The sequence below is a fragment of the Andrographis paniculata genome, unplaced genomic scaffold (genome assembly GCF_009805555.1).
Source record: "Andrographis paniculata isolate CXL003 unplaced genomic scaffold, ASM980555v1 Contig9END, whole genome shotgun sequence".
Classification (NCBI taxonomy): Eukaryota; Viridiplantae; Streptophyta; class Magnoliopsida; order Lamiales; family Acanthaceae; genus Andrographis; species Andrographis paniculata.
In genome coordinates this window covers 4,149,779-4,167,363 of record NW_026137639.1, presented here as the reverse complement: position 1 = coordinate 4,167,363, position 17,585 = coordinate 4,149,779, and the positions used below count along the sequence as shown (strand labels likewise).

The 17,585-nt window shown below is 33.4% G+C and overlaps 1 protein-coding gene across 1 annotated transcript; it reads left to right on the top strand.

Annotated features, from left to right (window-relative positions):
• The first annotated feature begins 11,001 nt into the window (after positions 1 to 11,001).
• Positions 11,002 to 16,202, top strand: LOC127244066 (NADPH--cytochrome P450 reductase-like). Its single transcript, XM_051264376.1, has 18 exons — positions 11,002 to 11,547; positions 11,879 to 11,938; positions 12,026 to 12,102; positions 12,277 to 12,334; positions 12,424 to 12,507; positions 12,600 to 12,636; positions 12,984 to 13,053; positions 13,148 to 13,333; positions 13,429 to 13,521; positions 13,636 to 13,861; positions 13,957 to 14,040; positions 14,129 to 14,280; positions 14,484 to 14,580; positions 14,708 to 14,857; positions 14,951 to 15,028; positions 15,142 to 15,264; positions 15,396 to 15,509; positions 15,708 to 16,202. Exons 1-18 carry the CDS (start codon positions 11,197 to 11,199, stop codon positions 15,786 to 15,788), a joined length of 2,121 nt encoding a protein of 706 aa, XP_051120333.1. The 5' UTR covers positions 11,002 to 11,196; the 3' UTR covers positions 15,789 to 16,202.
• The last annotated feature ends 1,383 nt before the right edge of the window (positions 16,203 to 17,585 follow it).

Here is a 17,585-nt window from a genome sequence, read left to right as displayed (position 1 = left end):
ATCCATTTAGACCAAGGGAAAAAAATGAAGAAATACTTAACCCCGAGGTACCATATCTCAGCGCTATTGGCGCATTAATATATCTTGCAAATTGTACCAGGCCAAATATATCTTTTTCAGTAAATCTACTGGCCAAGTTTAGTGCATCCCCCACAAAGCGCCATTGGAACGGTATCAAACACATTTTTCGTTACCTTCAAGGGGCTCATGAACTCGGTCTATTTTATTCGAGTGAATCTCGAAATGAATTAATTGGTTATGCTGATGTTGGTTATCTATCTGATCCACGCAAAACAAAATCTCAAACTGGTTATTTATTTACTTGTGGTGGAACCACAATCTCTTGCAGATCTTCTAAATAGGCAATAACAATTACTTTTTCAAACTATGCTGAGGTTTTAGCAATTCACGAAGCCAGTCATGAATGCGTTCGGTTGAGGTCTATGACTCACCATATTCAGAAAAATTGTGGCTTGATTTCTGATGATGTATTACCTCCTACAATATTATTCGAAGATAATGTAGCTTGTTTAGCTCAATTAAAGGGATAATATATTAAAGACGATCTGACAAAACACATATCTCCGAAGTTCTTTTTCATTCACGACCTTCAGAAAAGTGGTAAAATTAATATGTAACAAAGTCGATCGTCTCAAAATTTTGCATATTTATTTACAAAGGCGCTTCCAACTGCAACATTCAACAAATTGGTACAAGGAATTAGAATGCGTCGGCTGAAAGATATCAAATATAGTTCAAATCAGGGGGAGCGCATTAATACAATAATGTTGTACTCTTTTTCCTTCACTAGGATTTTTTCCCACCGAGTTTTTTCCTAATAAAGTTTTAACGAGACACATTCTTTTCATATAAAGGCATCCAAGGGGGAGTGTTGTATACAAACTATACACAATGTAATGACGTAGATAGTGTGTGACTGTCTTATTAGTTACTTTCCTAACCTCACAATCATTCCTTCTACTACCTATATATATGTATGATTTATATGAATAAAAATTGATCCATTTTGATTATCTAAATTTCTCTCTGCTCTTATATACACTTATACATACATATATTAATATTATTACATAATATATATAGACGTATACATATATATTTATATCCTTACCAAACAATATTATATTATTATTATATAATAATATATGGGCTTTGTTCATTAGTATTTTCATATTACACAATTTATTCATAAATATTACTTAAAAATTACAATATACATATACATTAATATTCTCTCCGTCCGCCAAATATACTATCGCTTTTCTTTTAGTCTGTCCACTAAGTTTACCCAATTACTAATTTTGGCAAAGTCAACAAATCAACATTTAACTATTATCCTTCATTCAACATTTATTTACAATAAATATCAATGTTTTTATTACATTCTTTCTTTTTATTTTTTTTTTAATATCTAACTTACTTTCCAGAAATACCTTCAACTATCTTTTTACTTTATCAATTTTTTAATAAAATATTCATTTTTCTTAATTTTGGTGACGAGATTTAAGATATATTTTTAAATATTTTTAACATTATATTTTAATAAAATATATACAATATGGATATCTTTTTATAGAGAATAAAATTTTATATAATACAAATAAATAAAAAATATATATTTATTTACTTATCATTACCACAAATTAGTTTTATAAAAAAAATTGAGAGTTTTAAAGGTAAATAAAAATATTTATTTTATGAAGAAAAAATATAAATAAAAAAGTTTTGAATGGGTCATAAGTGCTAAGAGATTAGAAATTTAATTAAATTTATTTATATTTGTTAAATATATTTAAGATTGATAATTTATTATAAGTAGAAATGTGTCATTTTTTGTGAGACAAAAAAAAAGAAAAAAAAAAAAAGAGAAGAGGCCATTTGTGCCGGGACATACTATAAATTTTAATCACGGGAAAATTGCAAAAAATATCTTTAATGTATACTTCATCATCACTTTTGTCTTATATTTATCTCGTTGGTAAAATATATCTCATATGTTTGCAAAAGTCGTTATTTATATCATTTGGCCGCGCGTGCTATGAACGTCACGCGCAACTAAATGACATAAATAGCAACTTTTATAATAGGTTATGAGTTAATCCTCAATAACCTATTAATCATAAAAAGAATTATATTTTTAACATTGTTAAAAAGTTAATGTGTTGACCCGATTGACTCGTCATCAGTCTTTGGGTTGGATTGAGTTAACTAAATATTCTCACGCCTTATCGTGAGTTGGCTTGCAAAAAATCGGCTTATTCATGAGTTATGATAAGTTATGAGTTAATCCTCTGTAATATGATTTTTGACAAATTATACCACGCTCTATCATGAGTTGTTTGCAAACAATATGCTTATTTAAGGGTTATGATTATGGATGAGAATAAACCAGACCAGACCGTCTGTCATGGGTCTACAGACCTACTGTTGTCGCTCAAAATATTTTTAGACGGCTTATCGGAGCGAGCCTGCCAAAAATCGGGTGAGTCCTTCGGCTTCCTCCAAAAATGATCCGGAACTGTGTTCGCAATAGTAAAAAATCAAAAAATAGATAAAAAAGAACAAAGATAAAAAGAGAAGAAAGCAAGAAAATTAAAGGAACGTGACAAGAAATTAAAGGAAGCTAAAAGAAACATAAAAGCAGGAAAGTTAATTGAAGGAAAAGAAAAATAAATTGCATAAAAGTTAAAATTATGAAGAGAAAAATAGGAAGTGTGTAGAGAGGTCAGGGGGCCTTCGAGGTAGTCTCGTTATCTCAATTTATTTTACTGCCTACCAAATCTACCAAATTTTGATTTAGCTAAGATTCTAATTTATCCAAAATCGGCTAATATTTTAATAAATTATTCAAAATAAAATAATATCTTATCCTAAATAATATTTTGAGATAACAAAATGCCCCCCACAAAAGTGTTGATCAGGTAAAATAATTGGAATTGTATCACTCTTTTTTCTTTTATCTGATCGATACTTTTGTATATAGAACTTGATCAGCTCCTTCAAACCACTTCCGACGCCCATCCAACGCGATAGTGAAAAATAAAGACTTTAAATGGCGTGCCTCATTCTCCGATGGCTTCTGAAAAATTGTGGACTCAGTGACGGCATGCTCGGCAGGGCTATCCTCCGTTCTTTATAAAACGGAATTTTCGTTTTTCATCATGATGTCACCTTGTAGTGATTGGATCTGATTGTAATGGGTGATGAACTTGACGGACAAAATTTCAACTGTATTTACAATAAAATCTCCATGGAACTGAACTACAAGGTCGAGGTCATGATTGAAGGCAATAATATTCAAACTTGCCTCAGAAAATTATCTTCATAAAGGGCATCGATCCCCGTTTCCTCATGCATCTCCAAATCACACGTAACCATTGGTACTTTCCCTTTATCCTTATTCGGCACAACTTGTGAAGTGCTCGTTTCAACTTGATGGTTCAACCTCCAATCCCTGCGATCATTTAAATTCAAATGGGGGTTATTAGGGACTGTTTCCCTATGAATGACGAGTTGTGAATCAGCGTCATGCGTAACAATATGTGCATGGTTGCCTTGCTGCTTCGGCCTCCATTCTTTTCGGCTATTTGAGTAATGCCGAAGATTTCCGAACTAAATAGCTTGCTCGGGGATTTTCCTGGTCACATGCCCAGCTCGGGCTTTACTCAAATATTTTATAAGATCCTTGCGTGATACCCTTGCAGGGGCGGCAACCCCGGGCAGCACGTTGGAGATCGGTTTCGGACTTTGCTCACTTGCCAGCCGTGCTGCTTGACGCCAACGTTTTCGCCGCCTTTTTTGGGATTAGGAGAGTTGATGATATTAATTCGAATCTTGATTAATCGCCCAACTCCTATATCATGAAGCTGTTTCAAGTTGCCGAGTCGGGTGAGGAGTAATGATAACTTGATCTACCAACGACACCCTCCAAATTTCTCCGTTCTTTTCGAAACTTACTTTGGCCATGGTGTTTGAGGGTGCCAATCTATCCCATGTAGGATTTTGGCGTGGGGGATGATGCGCTCTTCTTACATGCTCGACAAAAGGTCTGCGCGGTGCCATTGGCTTCTGAATTTTTTTATTTATTGGCATTTTCGACCTTTTTTCTTTTTGATATTGAATTTCGATCACGTCCATAGGAGCAAGGAATTGATTGGTGTCGATCTTCACCTCTGGCCGATCGGAGAGGCATAATCGGCCTTCTTTGCTAGCCTTTTGCACCATATTTTGGAAAGCAATGCAATTTTCAACGATATGGCTGAAAAGTCTATGCCATTTACAAAAGCTCTTACATTTTAACTCCTCATCCAGTAGAAATTTATTTCCATCTTTCAACCTCAGTTGCTTGTCTTTCAAAAAATACTTAAATCTTTGTTCTGACTTGGTGGTATCAAATGAATAATGTCATTTCTATTTGTTTACTTTTTTCCTAGAAGCTTTTCGAGTTGGGCAAGTGTACGCCTCTCCTTATGAAAATTCAACGAGACATATATCATCGTTGTCATCCTCGGAAGCCGGCATGTCGTCTTGTTCCTGCAAAAAATCAACCGTTTGGAAAGTACGTTGTTGTCGGTCAGTTCGTTCATCACGGTGGATTTGTTCTGTGGCTAGTTGTGGATGAGAATATTCTCCGATCATGGCTGCAGTGTTGTGCGATGCGGCCAATGGCATTAGAATCGGTCGTGGAAATGTGCGCCGTTGTGTGTCTTCTATGATTGCTTCGTGGTTGATTTGGAAAAGTTGGATTGGAGGATTTTTCGGCTTCTGTGTCGATCCATGACCTTGAAGAGCTTGCGAAGGGTCTCTGGAAACCCGAAGACTAGCGTTTGGCGGCTGTGAAATCAAAGGAGCGGGCATATGCGTTGGTTGCGCAAATAACAGTTGTTGGGCAGCCCCTCGATGCACATTGTAAAGATGGCTTCCTTCGGGCATGTCTGTTGATGTAGGGGTGTGCAAAACCTCACCAAATCCTGTTGCAAATGATGTAGCTTGTGGCGCCAAGCCTGAATCCGCCACATGCCTGCAAAACTTGCAAAATTGTGTCTCTTGTGGAAACGCACTCATTGTATTGTCAAAATTGCCCCCTAGCCCCATATCTGGGTATCGGGGTGATTGGTGCCACGCCGAACATCAGAAAGTAGGCCGAATATGTTGGCAGTGCCCAACCGCTCCAAACGGCCGCTAAGCTTTGCTCCTGGATAAATTGAGGCTGTGGTAGCGCGAATCTTTCCGTGGCGGGCGGTGTCTGCGGGTTGGCTGCATCACCGGTGGAAAAAACATCTGCGGGGCTGTCGGAACAACTGTCGATCCGGGTAAAGGAGCCGTCGAGGCGAATAATGGGTTTTGTTGCCAGTAGACATGTTGCTCCATGCCCCCCAAGCATATTAGATGTCTTTCCAACAAATTGTCTGCCTTCGTTCTGCATCGAAGCAAAAGACTGCTCGTTGGAGATATCTTGATTCCTGCGAAGGATCATAACCTGGCCGAAGTGTAGCGCTTTAGAAGCTGCTGGTTTGACCACCGATGTTGATTGTTCGATCCGTGCAAGTTCAAGTTCGGGGGCGATATTAGGAGATTTTCTTTTCATTTTCTCTTTCTTCTGGAACTGAGCTATCTCGTTGCGTATTGTCGAACCAAGAATATCTTAGAAGTACTTTGTCAATGAAAAACCTTGAAGAGCGGATTGAACTTTCGCTTCAATGTAATCTTGAGTAATTGGCATCGAAATAAGCGAATTCACTACAAAAAAATAATATATTTGTAACGGAATTCCGTCCCTAAAGTTTACGTAGCTAATGTAATTCCGTCTCTAATGTCATTAGTAACGGAAAAAATAGATTTAAAGACAAAAAAATTTTGTTACAAAAATGATTTTTTCTTGTAGTGATTACGTTTTCCAGCCTCCATCGATGCAGAGGTCTCCATGTACGGCATGTTCTTCAACGATGTCAGTGGTTGCTCGCCAATCCGTGTTTTGTCTTTGGATTATTGGTCATTCTTGAAATTCATCAGATCGTCCGACTGATGTTTTTGCAAGTTTATAAATGTAGAGGAACACCACGTGTCCCACCAGGCGTGTCAATCTGTTGTCGCTCAAAATATTTTTCGACGGCTTATCGGAGCGAGCTTGCCGAAAATCGGGTGAGTCTTCCGGCTTCCTCCAAAAAGAATCCGGAACCATGTTCGCAATAGTAAGAAATCAAGAAACAGATAAAAAATGACAAAGATAAAAGGAGAAAAAAACAAGAAAATTAAATGAACGTGATAAGAAATTAAAAGAAGCTAAAAGAAACATAAAAGTAGAAAAGTAAATTGAAGAAAAAGAAAAATAAATTGAATAAAAGTTAAAATTATAGAGAGAAAAATAGGAAGTGTGTAGAAAGGTCAGGGGCTTTAGAGGTAGTCTCCTTACCTCAAATTATAATACTAATATTGCTTACCAAATCTATATTTAGAAAAGATTCTAATTTATCCAAAATCTGTTAATATCTTAATAAATTATCCAAAATCAAATAATATTTTATCCCAAATAATATTTTGAAATATAACCTGCATAAAGTGACCTAATTTATTTATTAAAAAAATTAGATCAAATTATTTTTAAAACCTTTTTATTTAAATAAAGTATACTCAAGTTTAAATATATATTTTTTAATTAACAGACCCACTTATTTATTATTATTATTTATTTATTTATTACTTATATATTAAGAACAATTTTATATCTAATAAGAAAAATTTTATATCTAATATAATATTATTAAATAATTTTAATTATAAATAAAAATATAATTTTTAACTTTCTATATATATTAAATAATTGTATCTATTTTATTTTTTTATTTCTAATACTAAATTTGCAATATATATTATGTAGTCTTTTAAACAAGCTTGTAAGTCAGATCAGATTTTAAAAAAAGTTAGACTTAGACTTCTAAAATATTTTTTATTTCAGACTTATAAGCCAGACTTATGTTATATATTTTTAAAACATTTCAGACCTATATAGCCAAAGTCTAACCTGACTTATTTTCACCTTTAATTATAATGAGTTATGAGCTAATCCTTTGTAATATGATTTTTTACAATTATAATTATGTATATATTTTATCTATTCACAAAAGATCAGTAATTTAATAAAAAATATAAATTACTTATTTTATTGATATAATTTTTCAAATCTACTATAAAAAGTAAATTCATCCAAAAAAAAATATAAAAAATAAATTCATCCAAAAATATGAAACAAACTTTAAATACTTTTATTTGTTTTAAAAAAAAAATTAAAAGGAAGAAATAACGAGTTTGTTTGTTCAACCAAAGTTAAACCGGTATGATTTCGATATCTAATACTACCTCCGTCCAGTCAGGAAGTAACCATATGTTTTTGCTCAATTGTATTTAATATTAAAAATATTTTTATATTTGTATAGTTTACTCAAAAAATATGATTATATTTGTATTATAAGAGATTAATAGATGTATTTTTGTCATTTTCTCTTTATTTGTACTACGTTTTGATATTATAATTAATATTAAAAAATCAACACAACAAAGTCATTGTGTACTTTGTGGCTGGACGGAGGTAGTATGTAAAAAATATATTCATTTTTTAAAATTGTTATAAAAATAATTATATTTTTACATTTGTTTGTGCCTAAGGAGGTCTTTTTTAACTTTTATAATAAATTAAAAAATAATAATGCTACCTCTGTTCCGGAAGAAAAGTAATGTTTATTTTTTACACGTAGATTTTTTAATATTAGTATTATATTGGTTTATAGCAAAAAGATACCTATTAGATTGTGTGATATAAAAGTGATGATATTTGTGTAATATATTGGAAGTTGCAAGAGTCACTACAAAAAAATAATATATTTGTAACGGAATTCCGTCCCTAAAGTTTACGTAGCTAATGTAATTCCGTTCCTAATTCCGTCTCTAATGTCATTAGTAACGGAAAAAATAGATTTAAAGACAAAAAAATTTTGTTATAAAAATGATTTTTTCTTGTAGTGAGTATTAATTATGTTAGATAGATAGTACAATTACTAAATAAAGAAATAATATCATTGTTTTGAGACGGATAAAAATGAAAAATATTATCCTTCTTATGGGACGGAAGGAGTAGTTAATTGGTTAGTGGAAGTGTGTAAGAGTTTTTGACATTTTTATCCTTTAACTTATATATAAAATAATTGTATATATAATGATATATTTGTAATTTAAATAAAAAATTAAATATATTTTAATATTAATTTTTTTTAATAAAAATAAGAAAAGAATACTTTTGAATGACACTGAAAATAATAAGAAAAGTATATTAATGGACGATATATTTTTATTAAAATTAATAATCAAAAGCTCTAATCATTTGAGCACGTACTTAAATAACAAAATAGTATATTTGGCTAGGATCATATACGGAATAAAATTTTTAGCATTCATGCTTAATGTTTTAGAAAATTAATATTTAATTTATATCATTAATTTATAATATTAATATAATTATCCTAACTAAATTTTATAATAAAATAATAAAAGATTTGAGCGTGGCATTGATATATTTTACTTTCTCAATTCTCAAACACTATGCAATAATTTTTTTAATATGTTCTAAACATTCTGCCGTATTTTCAAAATTAAATATAATTAATTATACTTCATTTTTATTCCATATTTTATCTCATCATATCACTTAAATAGAATATATATATATATCTTTTACTCTTCATCATGTTGTCTAATTTTTAAATTATCATACTTAATACTACTCACTTAAAATCTCGTGCTTAAATAAAATGTTGCACTTTGTTTGGGACGAATGAAGTATTTTTTTACAACCTTTAATAAGTATTATTTTTATATACTCTAGTGTCTGAGCTAATTTCCCATTTAGATTACACATGGAGTTTTAATTATTGTATAATTAATAAATAATTAAGAAGTCTATCAACAAAATTAATTATGATTTAATAAAAATAACTATACATCAACATGAATCTGACTAAAATAATTTAATTAAAATAAAAAAATTATAAATTATAAATTTTAAAATTTTTAAAATTTATAATTTATAATTTTTTTTTAAAAAAATGATATGAGATAGAGAAAAATATAAAGAATGAACAAATGAAATGCGACATATGGAGTAATATTTAAGTTTCTTTCAAAGTTAATTTTTTTTTATCACATGTGTTTGTTTTTTTCTGCCTTCAAATCTCATATTTTTATTATTTGGATTTTCGTTTCCCTCGAGAAATTATTATATACTCTTTTCCTCCGTCCGTCTTTTAAGGGTCATATTTACCTTTTGTATAATTATCCTTAATTAAAAATATTTTTATATTTGTATTATTTTTTTACAATTGTCCTTCTATTGGTATTAAAATACACTAATGAAAATTTTTTTGCAATTTTTCTTAATTTGTACTACGATGTAATAATTAATATTCAAATATAAACACACAAAAAAAGTAAATGAGATTTTAAAAGCCGAACATATGTAGTAGTATTATTTTAATAGCAAATTTAAAACAAGACTTTATTTAGATAAATTTTTTTGAGGTTTTTGAGATTTTAAAATTTTTAAAAAAATGTAAAATATTTTAATGCCACAAGGCCACGTTTAGATAGCAGTTTTTGAAATGAGTATTAAATACAATAGATAGCAGTTTTTAAAATTTTAAAAATATAAAAATTAATATTTAATACTCGTTTCAATACAATAGTTTTGTTTACTATTTTTGTCATCTTAAAGCAATTATTTCATTTTCATAAATAACCATATACCATAAAATTATCAATACATTTTCATTATTATTAGACAATTACCACTGATTTTTACACTAATATAATCACAAGGGCAAAAAAGTTATTTATTCTTATTTTTTACCAACACAATAAGATTATACTTTTAGGATGAAGAGAGTATAATATTTTGTAAAAAATATAATTAATGTGATGTTTTCTAAAATACAAATTATGGCAAATGAATAAAAAAGTGTAATGTGAAATTTTAAAAATTTTAAAAATATAAAAAATTTAATATTTAATATGATATTTTGTAAAAAAAATATAATCGATGTGATATTTTTTAAAATATAAATAATACCAAATGAATAAAAAAGTGTAATGTGAAATTTTTAATTTAAACAATTTAAAAAATATAGAAAATATAATATTTAATACGATATTTTGTAAAAAAAAAAAATTAAAGTCATTTCTACTAAAATACAAATAATGCCAAATGAATAAAAAAAATGTAATGTGAAAATTTAAAAATATAAAACTTAATACTCCCTCCGTCCACAAAAAAAGTATACAATTACTTTTGGCGCGGTGTTTAAGAAATAATAATATTTTAATTATAGTGGGTAGTTAAAAGTAGTGTAATGACATTTTTGCCCTTGCTTTTTGTTGTAAAAGTAATGATGTGATGTAAAATAGAGGTATTTGTGGAAAAAAGTAAGGTATTTAATGAAATGTTTACTTTGTAATTAGACGTAAATAGAAATATATATACTTTCTAGTTGGACAGATGGAGTATTTAATATGATATTTTATAAAAAATAATAATTAATATGATATTTTTTAAAATACAAATAATGCCAAATGAATAAAAAAAATATAATGTAAAATTTTAAAAATTAAAAATATAAAAAATTAATATTTAATACAATATTTTATAAAAATATATATATATATATATATATAATTAATGTGATATTTACTAAAATACTAAATAATGACAAATAAATAAAAAAACAATAAAAAGAAAAACTCAGGAAAGTGTTTCAAGTTCCAACCATTGATTTGTGGCTTTTAGTATCATTATTATTGTATTATTATTTTGTGTGTGTTAGGTGAGTTTGACCAGTCTGGTTTGGTAGGCGTTGGCGTCGCCATTGCTTCCTCCTCCGCCCTTCCTCCCTTCTTCTCTTCTCTTCTCTTGTCCCCAATATATATATAAATCTTTCTCTCTCTCTCTTCTCATTTACATTTCAGAGTCTCTCCAAACCCACCTCCTCCAAATTCTTCCGATTTCCAGCCGGGCGCCGGAGAGATTCTGAGCAAAAATCTGAACCCTTTCATTTACTATAATTTTAGATTCATTTTTTTGATACATACATACATATCTATCCATCTCTCTTGCTCCGATTCACTTCTCGGTTCATGGATTCCACGTCTGAGAAGCTTTCGCCCTTCGATTTCATGTCCGCGATCCTGAAAGGTGTGAAGATGGACAATTCCAACGGATCTTCAGAGGCGGCCCCGCCGGCGCTCGTTGCGATGCTCATGGAGAACAAGGACCTCGTCATGATCCTCACCACCTCGCTCGCCGTGCTCATCGGTTGTGCTGTGGTGCTCGTTTGGAGGCGTGCCGGCGGATCGAAGAAGGTCGTGGAGCCGCCCAAGGTGATTGTCCCCAAGGCCCGGGTCGAGCCCGAGGAAGTTGACGATGGGACGAAGAAGGTTACCATCTTTTTCGGCACGCAGACCGGCACAGCTGAAGGCTTCGCTAAGGTGAAAAGGAGAAACACACACACAAAAAGTAGTACTAGCAGTGGCAGTAGTAGTTTTCATTTTTCACTTTTGTTAAAAAGTAGTCAGCCATAAGAGATGAGGGTTGGATTGGGAAGCGAAATCGGGAACCGATTTACGATGAATTCTACCGTACGGGAGACGGATCGGATCATTGGGGGTTAGATTAGGTTTGATAAAGCTTTTTCTTCAACGACTGGCTAGATTCGTCGGTCGAATCTGGAGAACAAACATACAGAATTTAATTTGAAGGTCAATCTTGTTGTTGTTCTTCTTGTTCGGTAAGTCAATTTGTTATTTTGCTTGTTTGCAGGCACTGGCTGAGGAAGCTAAGGCTAGATATCAACAGGCCAAGTTTAAAGTGGTTGACATAGTAAGTTCTCAATTACATACATATTCATCTTTCAGATTTGTCACGTTTTCCTCAATTCTTATTCTCGATAATTCCGATGCTGTGAAGGATGATTACGCTGATGATGATGAAGAGTACCAGGAAAAGATGAAGAAAGAAACTGTGGCATTCTTCTTCTTGGCTACGTACGTTCATTTCATTTCTACTTCTTACCTTCCCCTAATTTGCACAAGCACCTTGACCTTATTACTGTATCATGAACACATGTTTGTATGCGCAAGTGCAGATCATGCGGTGGTATAGTTTTTCTTTTAGGTCCTTGTGAATTTTTCGGTTAATTGAGCGCTATTTGCTTGCAGATATGGAGATGGGGAGCCTACCGACAACGCAGCCAGGTTTTACAAATGGTTCACAGAGGTAAAAAACATTTAATTAATAGCCAATCTTCTCTTGGATTTGTGGCTGGATTGAGAGTTGGTTTTGATTCATCTAAGCCTTCTTTGCAGGGAGAAGAGAAGGGTGTTTGGCTTAAGAATCTTCAGTATGGTGTGTTTGGTCTTGGGAACAGGCAGTATGAGCATTTCAATAAGGTGTATACATCATACCATCATATATGTGCAGTTGCTACTAGGCAAATGTTTTTCTGTTACTTACTTCCTTCTTCGCTTAAATTTTTTGACAGATTGGGATTGTGGTGGATAACCTTCTTGCTGAGCAAGGTATTCTAATTTGTTTTTCTGTGCTTAACATGGCCTTCAATGTTACATCTCTTGCTTGGTGTTGTCAATCATTTTAGTTCTTTGGTGTCGTCCAGTGTTGTCCTACAATTTTGTAATTTGTACTATCCTTGTAACATATCTTTCTCTCAATCATCTTATTTCATTTGATGTTGTGTTTGCTACTAGATAGTTTCTCTTTAATTGTTAATTGATGGGATTTTTCCACGGCTTGATGTGGTTTCGAATACGAAAATTTTGGGAAGGAATGCAAGGAAGCATATAGTTTTAGGATGGTTGATCTGTTGTGATCTTCATATTCTGTTACTTACCAGCAATTTCTAATTCAGGTGCACAGCGGCTTGTGCCAGTGGGTCTTGGAGATGATGATCAGTGCATTGAAGATGATTTTACCGCTTGGTACTGAGACTACTGATCTTCATTAAGTCATTTAACTTTATTATTGTTTGCAGAATGAAATATGATCGTTTGGTTGTTTATTTTGGCAACACAGGCGGGAATTAGTTTGGCCAGAGTTGGATAAATTGCTTCTTAATGAGGATGATGCATCTGCTACTACTCCATACACTGCTCAAATTTTGGAATATCGTGTTGCTTTCCATGATGAAGTAGCTGAGAATGGCACTGCCAATGGTTACGCCAATGGAAATACAGTGTATGATGCTCAGCATCCCTACAGGTATTGGCTATGTCTATATTCTCCTTATTCGTGTAATGGGAAAATGATCTATCTTGTCGTATTTCCTAACATCTATATGTACTTTATTCTTAAAGAGCAAATGTTGCTGTAAGAAAAGAGCTTCACACTCCTGCATCAGATCGTTCTTGCACTCACTTGGAATTTGACATATCCGGCACTGGACTAAAGTAAGCTCCTCTTGATTTCCTCCAAATCTATTTTCTGCTGGGATCAATTATGAGTTCTTGCAGACTTTGAACTTGATTGCAGAAGATGTGATGGTAATTTACTTCTTTCTTCAGGTATGAAACTGGTGATCATGTTGGTGTTTACTGTGAGAACTTGATTGAAACCGTGGAGGAGGCAGAGAGGTTGCTCAATATGCCCCCACAAACATATTTCTCACTCTATGCTGATAGTGAGGATGGCACCCCGATCAGTGGAGGCTCACTGCCCCCTCCCTTCCCTCCTTGCACTCTAAGAACTGCACTAACACGATATGCAGATCTTTTGAGTGCTCCGAAAAAGGTATGCTGGTCAATCTCTTGTGTAATTTCATTTTTTATTGGGGTTTCTATTTTATGTAACTTGGAGCTAAGGGCCAAAATGTTCTACCTTTTCAGTCTACGTTCCTTGCTTTAGCGGCCTATGCCTCGGACCAGAGTGAAGCTGATCGGCTCAAACATCTTGCTTCTCCTGCTGGAAAGGTTAGGCTGAGTAAAGTCATTACGCAAGTGACACTGATTGACCATTAGACATTTTTCTAAAGTACACGTATATGATAATGTATTTCAGGAAGAATTCGCGCAATATGTAGTTGCAAGTCAGAGAAGCCTGCTTGAGGTTATGGCTGATTTCCCTTCTGCCAAGCCCCCACTTGGTGTTTTCTTTGCTGCAGTTGCCCCTCGCCTGCAGCCCAGATTTTATTCCATCTCATCTTCCCCAAAGTAAGCTTTTGTCTTTTGCCTTGTGTAGTTTGAGACAGTGCTCGAGTTTGACTTGCAATGGGCCTTACTATCTAGGCTATTCTAGTTCTTATTTCTATGATGGGTTTTCTTAAAGTTAGCAGTTTGATTATGTTGCTTTTTTTGCGCATGTCTTTTTGGCCGATATCTTTTCTGCAAGCTCTCATCGTTGCTGGATGTTTCAGGATTGCGCCTTCAAGAATACATGTGACGTGTGCATTGGTGTATGAGAAAACACCCACCGGACGGATCCACAAGGGTGTCTGCTCCACATGGATGAAGGTATTTTTGATTCTGAATTTGAGTTGCACTCCTCAAGATTATCTGAGATGGAGCAAATCTTTCCAACTTTTTAAATGAGTTCATTATTTTAACAACTTTTGTATGCTTGGCTTGTGTTTTTCCTCAGAATGCTGTGCCCATGGAGGAAAGCCAAGACTGCAGTGCTGCACCGATATTTGTCCGAACCTCTAACTTTAGACTTCCCGCCGATCCTAAAGTGCCAATAATAATGATTGGTCCTGGAACTGGCTTGGCACCGTTCCGGGGTTTCCTTCAGGTTTTATTACTACATGTCTGCGTTATGTGTTCCTGATTGCCTGCCCCATCTCTCATCGAATAATAACATTACAAAAATGTTGTTGTATTCCAGGAGAGGTTAGCTCTGAAGGAATCTGGAGCTGAGTTGGGTCCGGCTTTGTTATTTTTCGGATGCAGGAACCGGAAAATGGTTGGTACTCGATCTACTGGGAATTTCATTTTACTTGCCCTAGTGTGTTCAAACTGGTATGGTACATATTGGAATTGTTGAACACATGCTTGTGCTTGCTTTTGCTTCTGCAGGACTTCATTTACGAAGAAGAGCTGAACAAGTTTGTGGAAGCAGGGGTAATTTCTGAGCTTGTCTTGGCATTCTCACGGGAGGGACCCAAAAAAGAATACGTACAGCACAAAATGGCTGAGAAGGTAGGTGCCGAGATGTTCATTCATTCACGTGGCTTCTAGAACTATTATGATATTATTATTATTGTTATTATTATTTGGAATCAATGTGGCTTATGGACGAGAATAACACAACACAAGAAAACAAAACACAGGCTTCAGATATCTGGAATATGATATCCGAGGGAGGCTATGTCTACGTATGTGGTGACGCCAAAGGCATGGCACGTGATGTCCACCGGACCCTACACACTGTTGTCCAAGAACAGGTTTGTCGTTTTGTTCTCTTCTCTTCTCTCCAGTCTATTCTATTCTTGGCAGATTTCTCTCCACCACATAATATAACTTGTGGCTCCAAATCTTAGTTAGCTAGATTGGTTCTGGGGAGTGCTCCTTTCATTGTCATTATTATTATATAAGATTTTATGGTAAACAATGACAATGACAATGGCGGGTGTGGTGTTCAGGGTTCTCTGGACAGCTCGAAAACCGAGAGCCTTGTGAAGAATCTGCAGATGAACGGAAGGTACTTGCGCGACGTATGGTGACGGATGGACAAAGATCCTGTGCTGTGCTGTGCTGTAATAATTACTACAACTACCATTATGAATGAATGAATATTATTATTACTATCGTTATTCTTGATAACTTGGAAGTGAAGTGGAGTGGAGTGGAGTGAATGCAACCGGCAACGCAAACAAAGGAAGCCCCAATGCAGTGCGTGTTGTAATGTGTAATGTAATGTAATGTAATGGCTTAGACAATTTTTTTGTTCTTCTACAACGACAACTACTACCGAGTATTTTAATGTATTGGGTGGGTACATCCATCCATCATATGTTACACTAGTATTTATTTATATATATATATATATATAGGCACAGAGAGAGACAGAGAGAGCAACTCTTGATTTTGCATCTGTGTTGTAATTAATTATAATAATGCTTCATCTGTTAATTTTATGTCTGTCTGTATAGGACACTGCAATTTATCCTGATGGTTTAGTCTGTAGATTAGATTATTGTGAGTCTGTCCCAGAGTGGCGTTACGTGCGTATGTATACAAACTGCAGATTGTTATCTTATTAAAAAATTAATTAAGAAGTAATAATAATAATAATAATAATAATAATAATAACAATAATAATAATAATAGTAATAAAGTAGGAAGCTTCTGGTGTAGGGGGGGGGGGCAGGGGCAGCCGGGCCGGCACTTGGTTTGAGTTGTTGAAGAATAATAAATATAGAAATTAATTAATGTGGAGTAGGGTAGGTAGCTGTCTCGTCTCGTCTCGTCTCTACTCCCAACCAACAAACTCTCCTATTGCCTATTGGTAGGTCCAATTTTCGGAATTTTAACTCTTAGTTTCCATTATTAAAAAGTTAGATATGTTATATAGTAATAACATAATATTATTTGGTAAGCATATAATATTAGGAGAGAAGTCGTGTGTGAGAATGAATTGGTGCCTTCTCCATTTCATTCATTCTTTATATATATATATATATATATAGAGGAGAATCAAACATACAATATATGAGTGTAATGCATTCATATCCTCCGTATACATTTGTCGTACAATATTTTTCTTTGGATGCCTTTGGATGTTTTATATAAAAAGTGTCTCGTTAAAATTTTACTATAAAAAAATCTCGTGGGAAAAAAAATTATAGTGAAGGAAAAAGAGTACATCATTATTGTATTAACGCGCTCCCCCTTTTTTGGACTTTATGTGATATCTTTTAGCCGATGCATTCCAATTCCTTGTACCAGTTTGTTGAATGTTGCAGTAGGTAGCGCCTTCGTAAATAAATCTGCAAAATTTTCAAACGATCAAATATGTTGCACATTAATTTCACCACTTTTCTGAAGATTAACTTCGGAGATATGTGCTTTGTCCAATTGCTTTTAATATATCATCCTTTAAATTGAGTTATACAAGCTGCATTATCTTCAAATAATATTGTAGGAGGTAATATATGATCGGTAATCAAGCCACAATTTTTTCTGAATATGGTGAGTCATAGACCTCAACCAAACGCATTCACGACTGGCTTTGTGAATTGCTAAAACCTTAGTATGGTTTGAAGAAGTAGTTGGTATCGTCTGTTTAGCAGATCTCCAAGAGATTGCAGTTTTGCCACGAGTAAATAAATAGTCAGTTTGAGATTTTGCTTTGTGTGGATCAGACAAATAGTCAGCATCAGCATAACCAATTAATTCATTTCAAGATTCACTCGAATAAAATAAACTAAGGTCATGAGTCCCCTGAAGGTAACGAAAAATGTGCTTGATACTGTTCCAGTGGCGCTTTGTGGGAGATACGCTAAACCTGGCCAGTAGAT

Bases quoted from the DNA above. Each gene is read 5' to 3' on its own strand.
- LOC127244066 (XM_051264376.1), top strand. From the start codon at position 11,197: ATGGATTCCACGTCTGAGAAGCTTTCGCCCTTCGATTTCATGTCCGCG. The intron at 13,522-13,635 runs GTAAGCTCCTCT...TTCTTTCTTCAG, and splicing joins ATATCCGGCACTGGACTAAA to GTATGAAACTGGTGATCATG. The intron at 14,281-14,483 runs GTAAGCTTTTGT...TGGATGTTTCAG, and splicing joins TCCATCTCATCTTCCCCAAA to GATTGCGCCTTCAAGAATAC.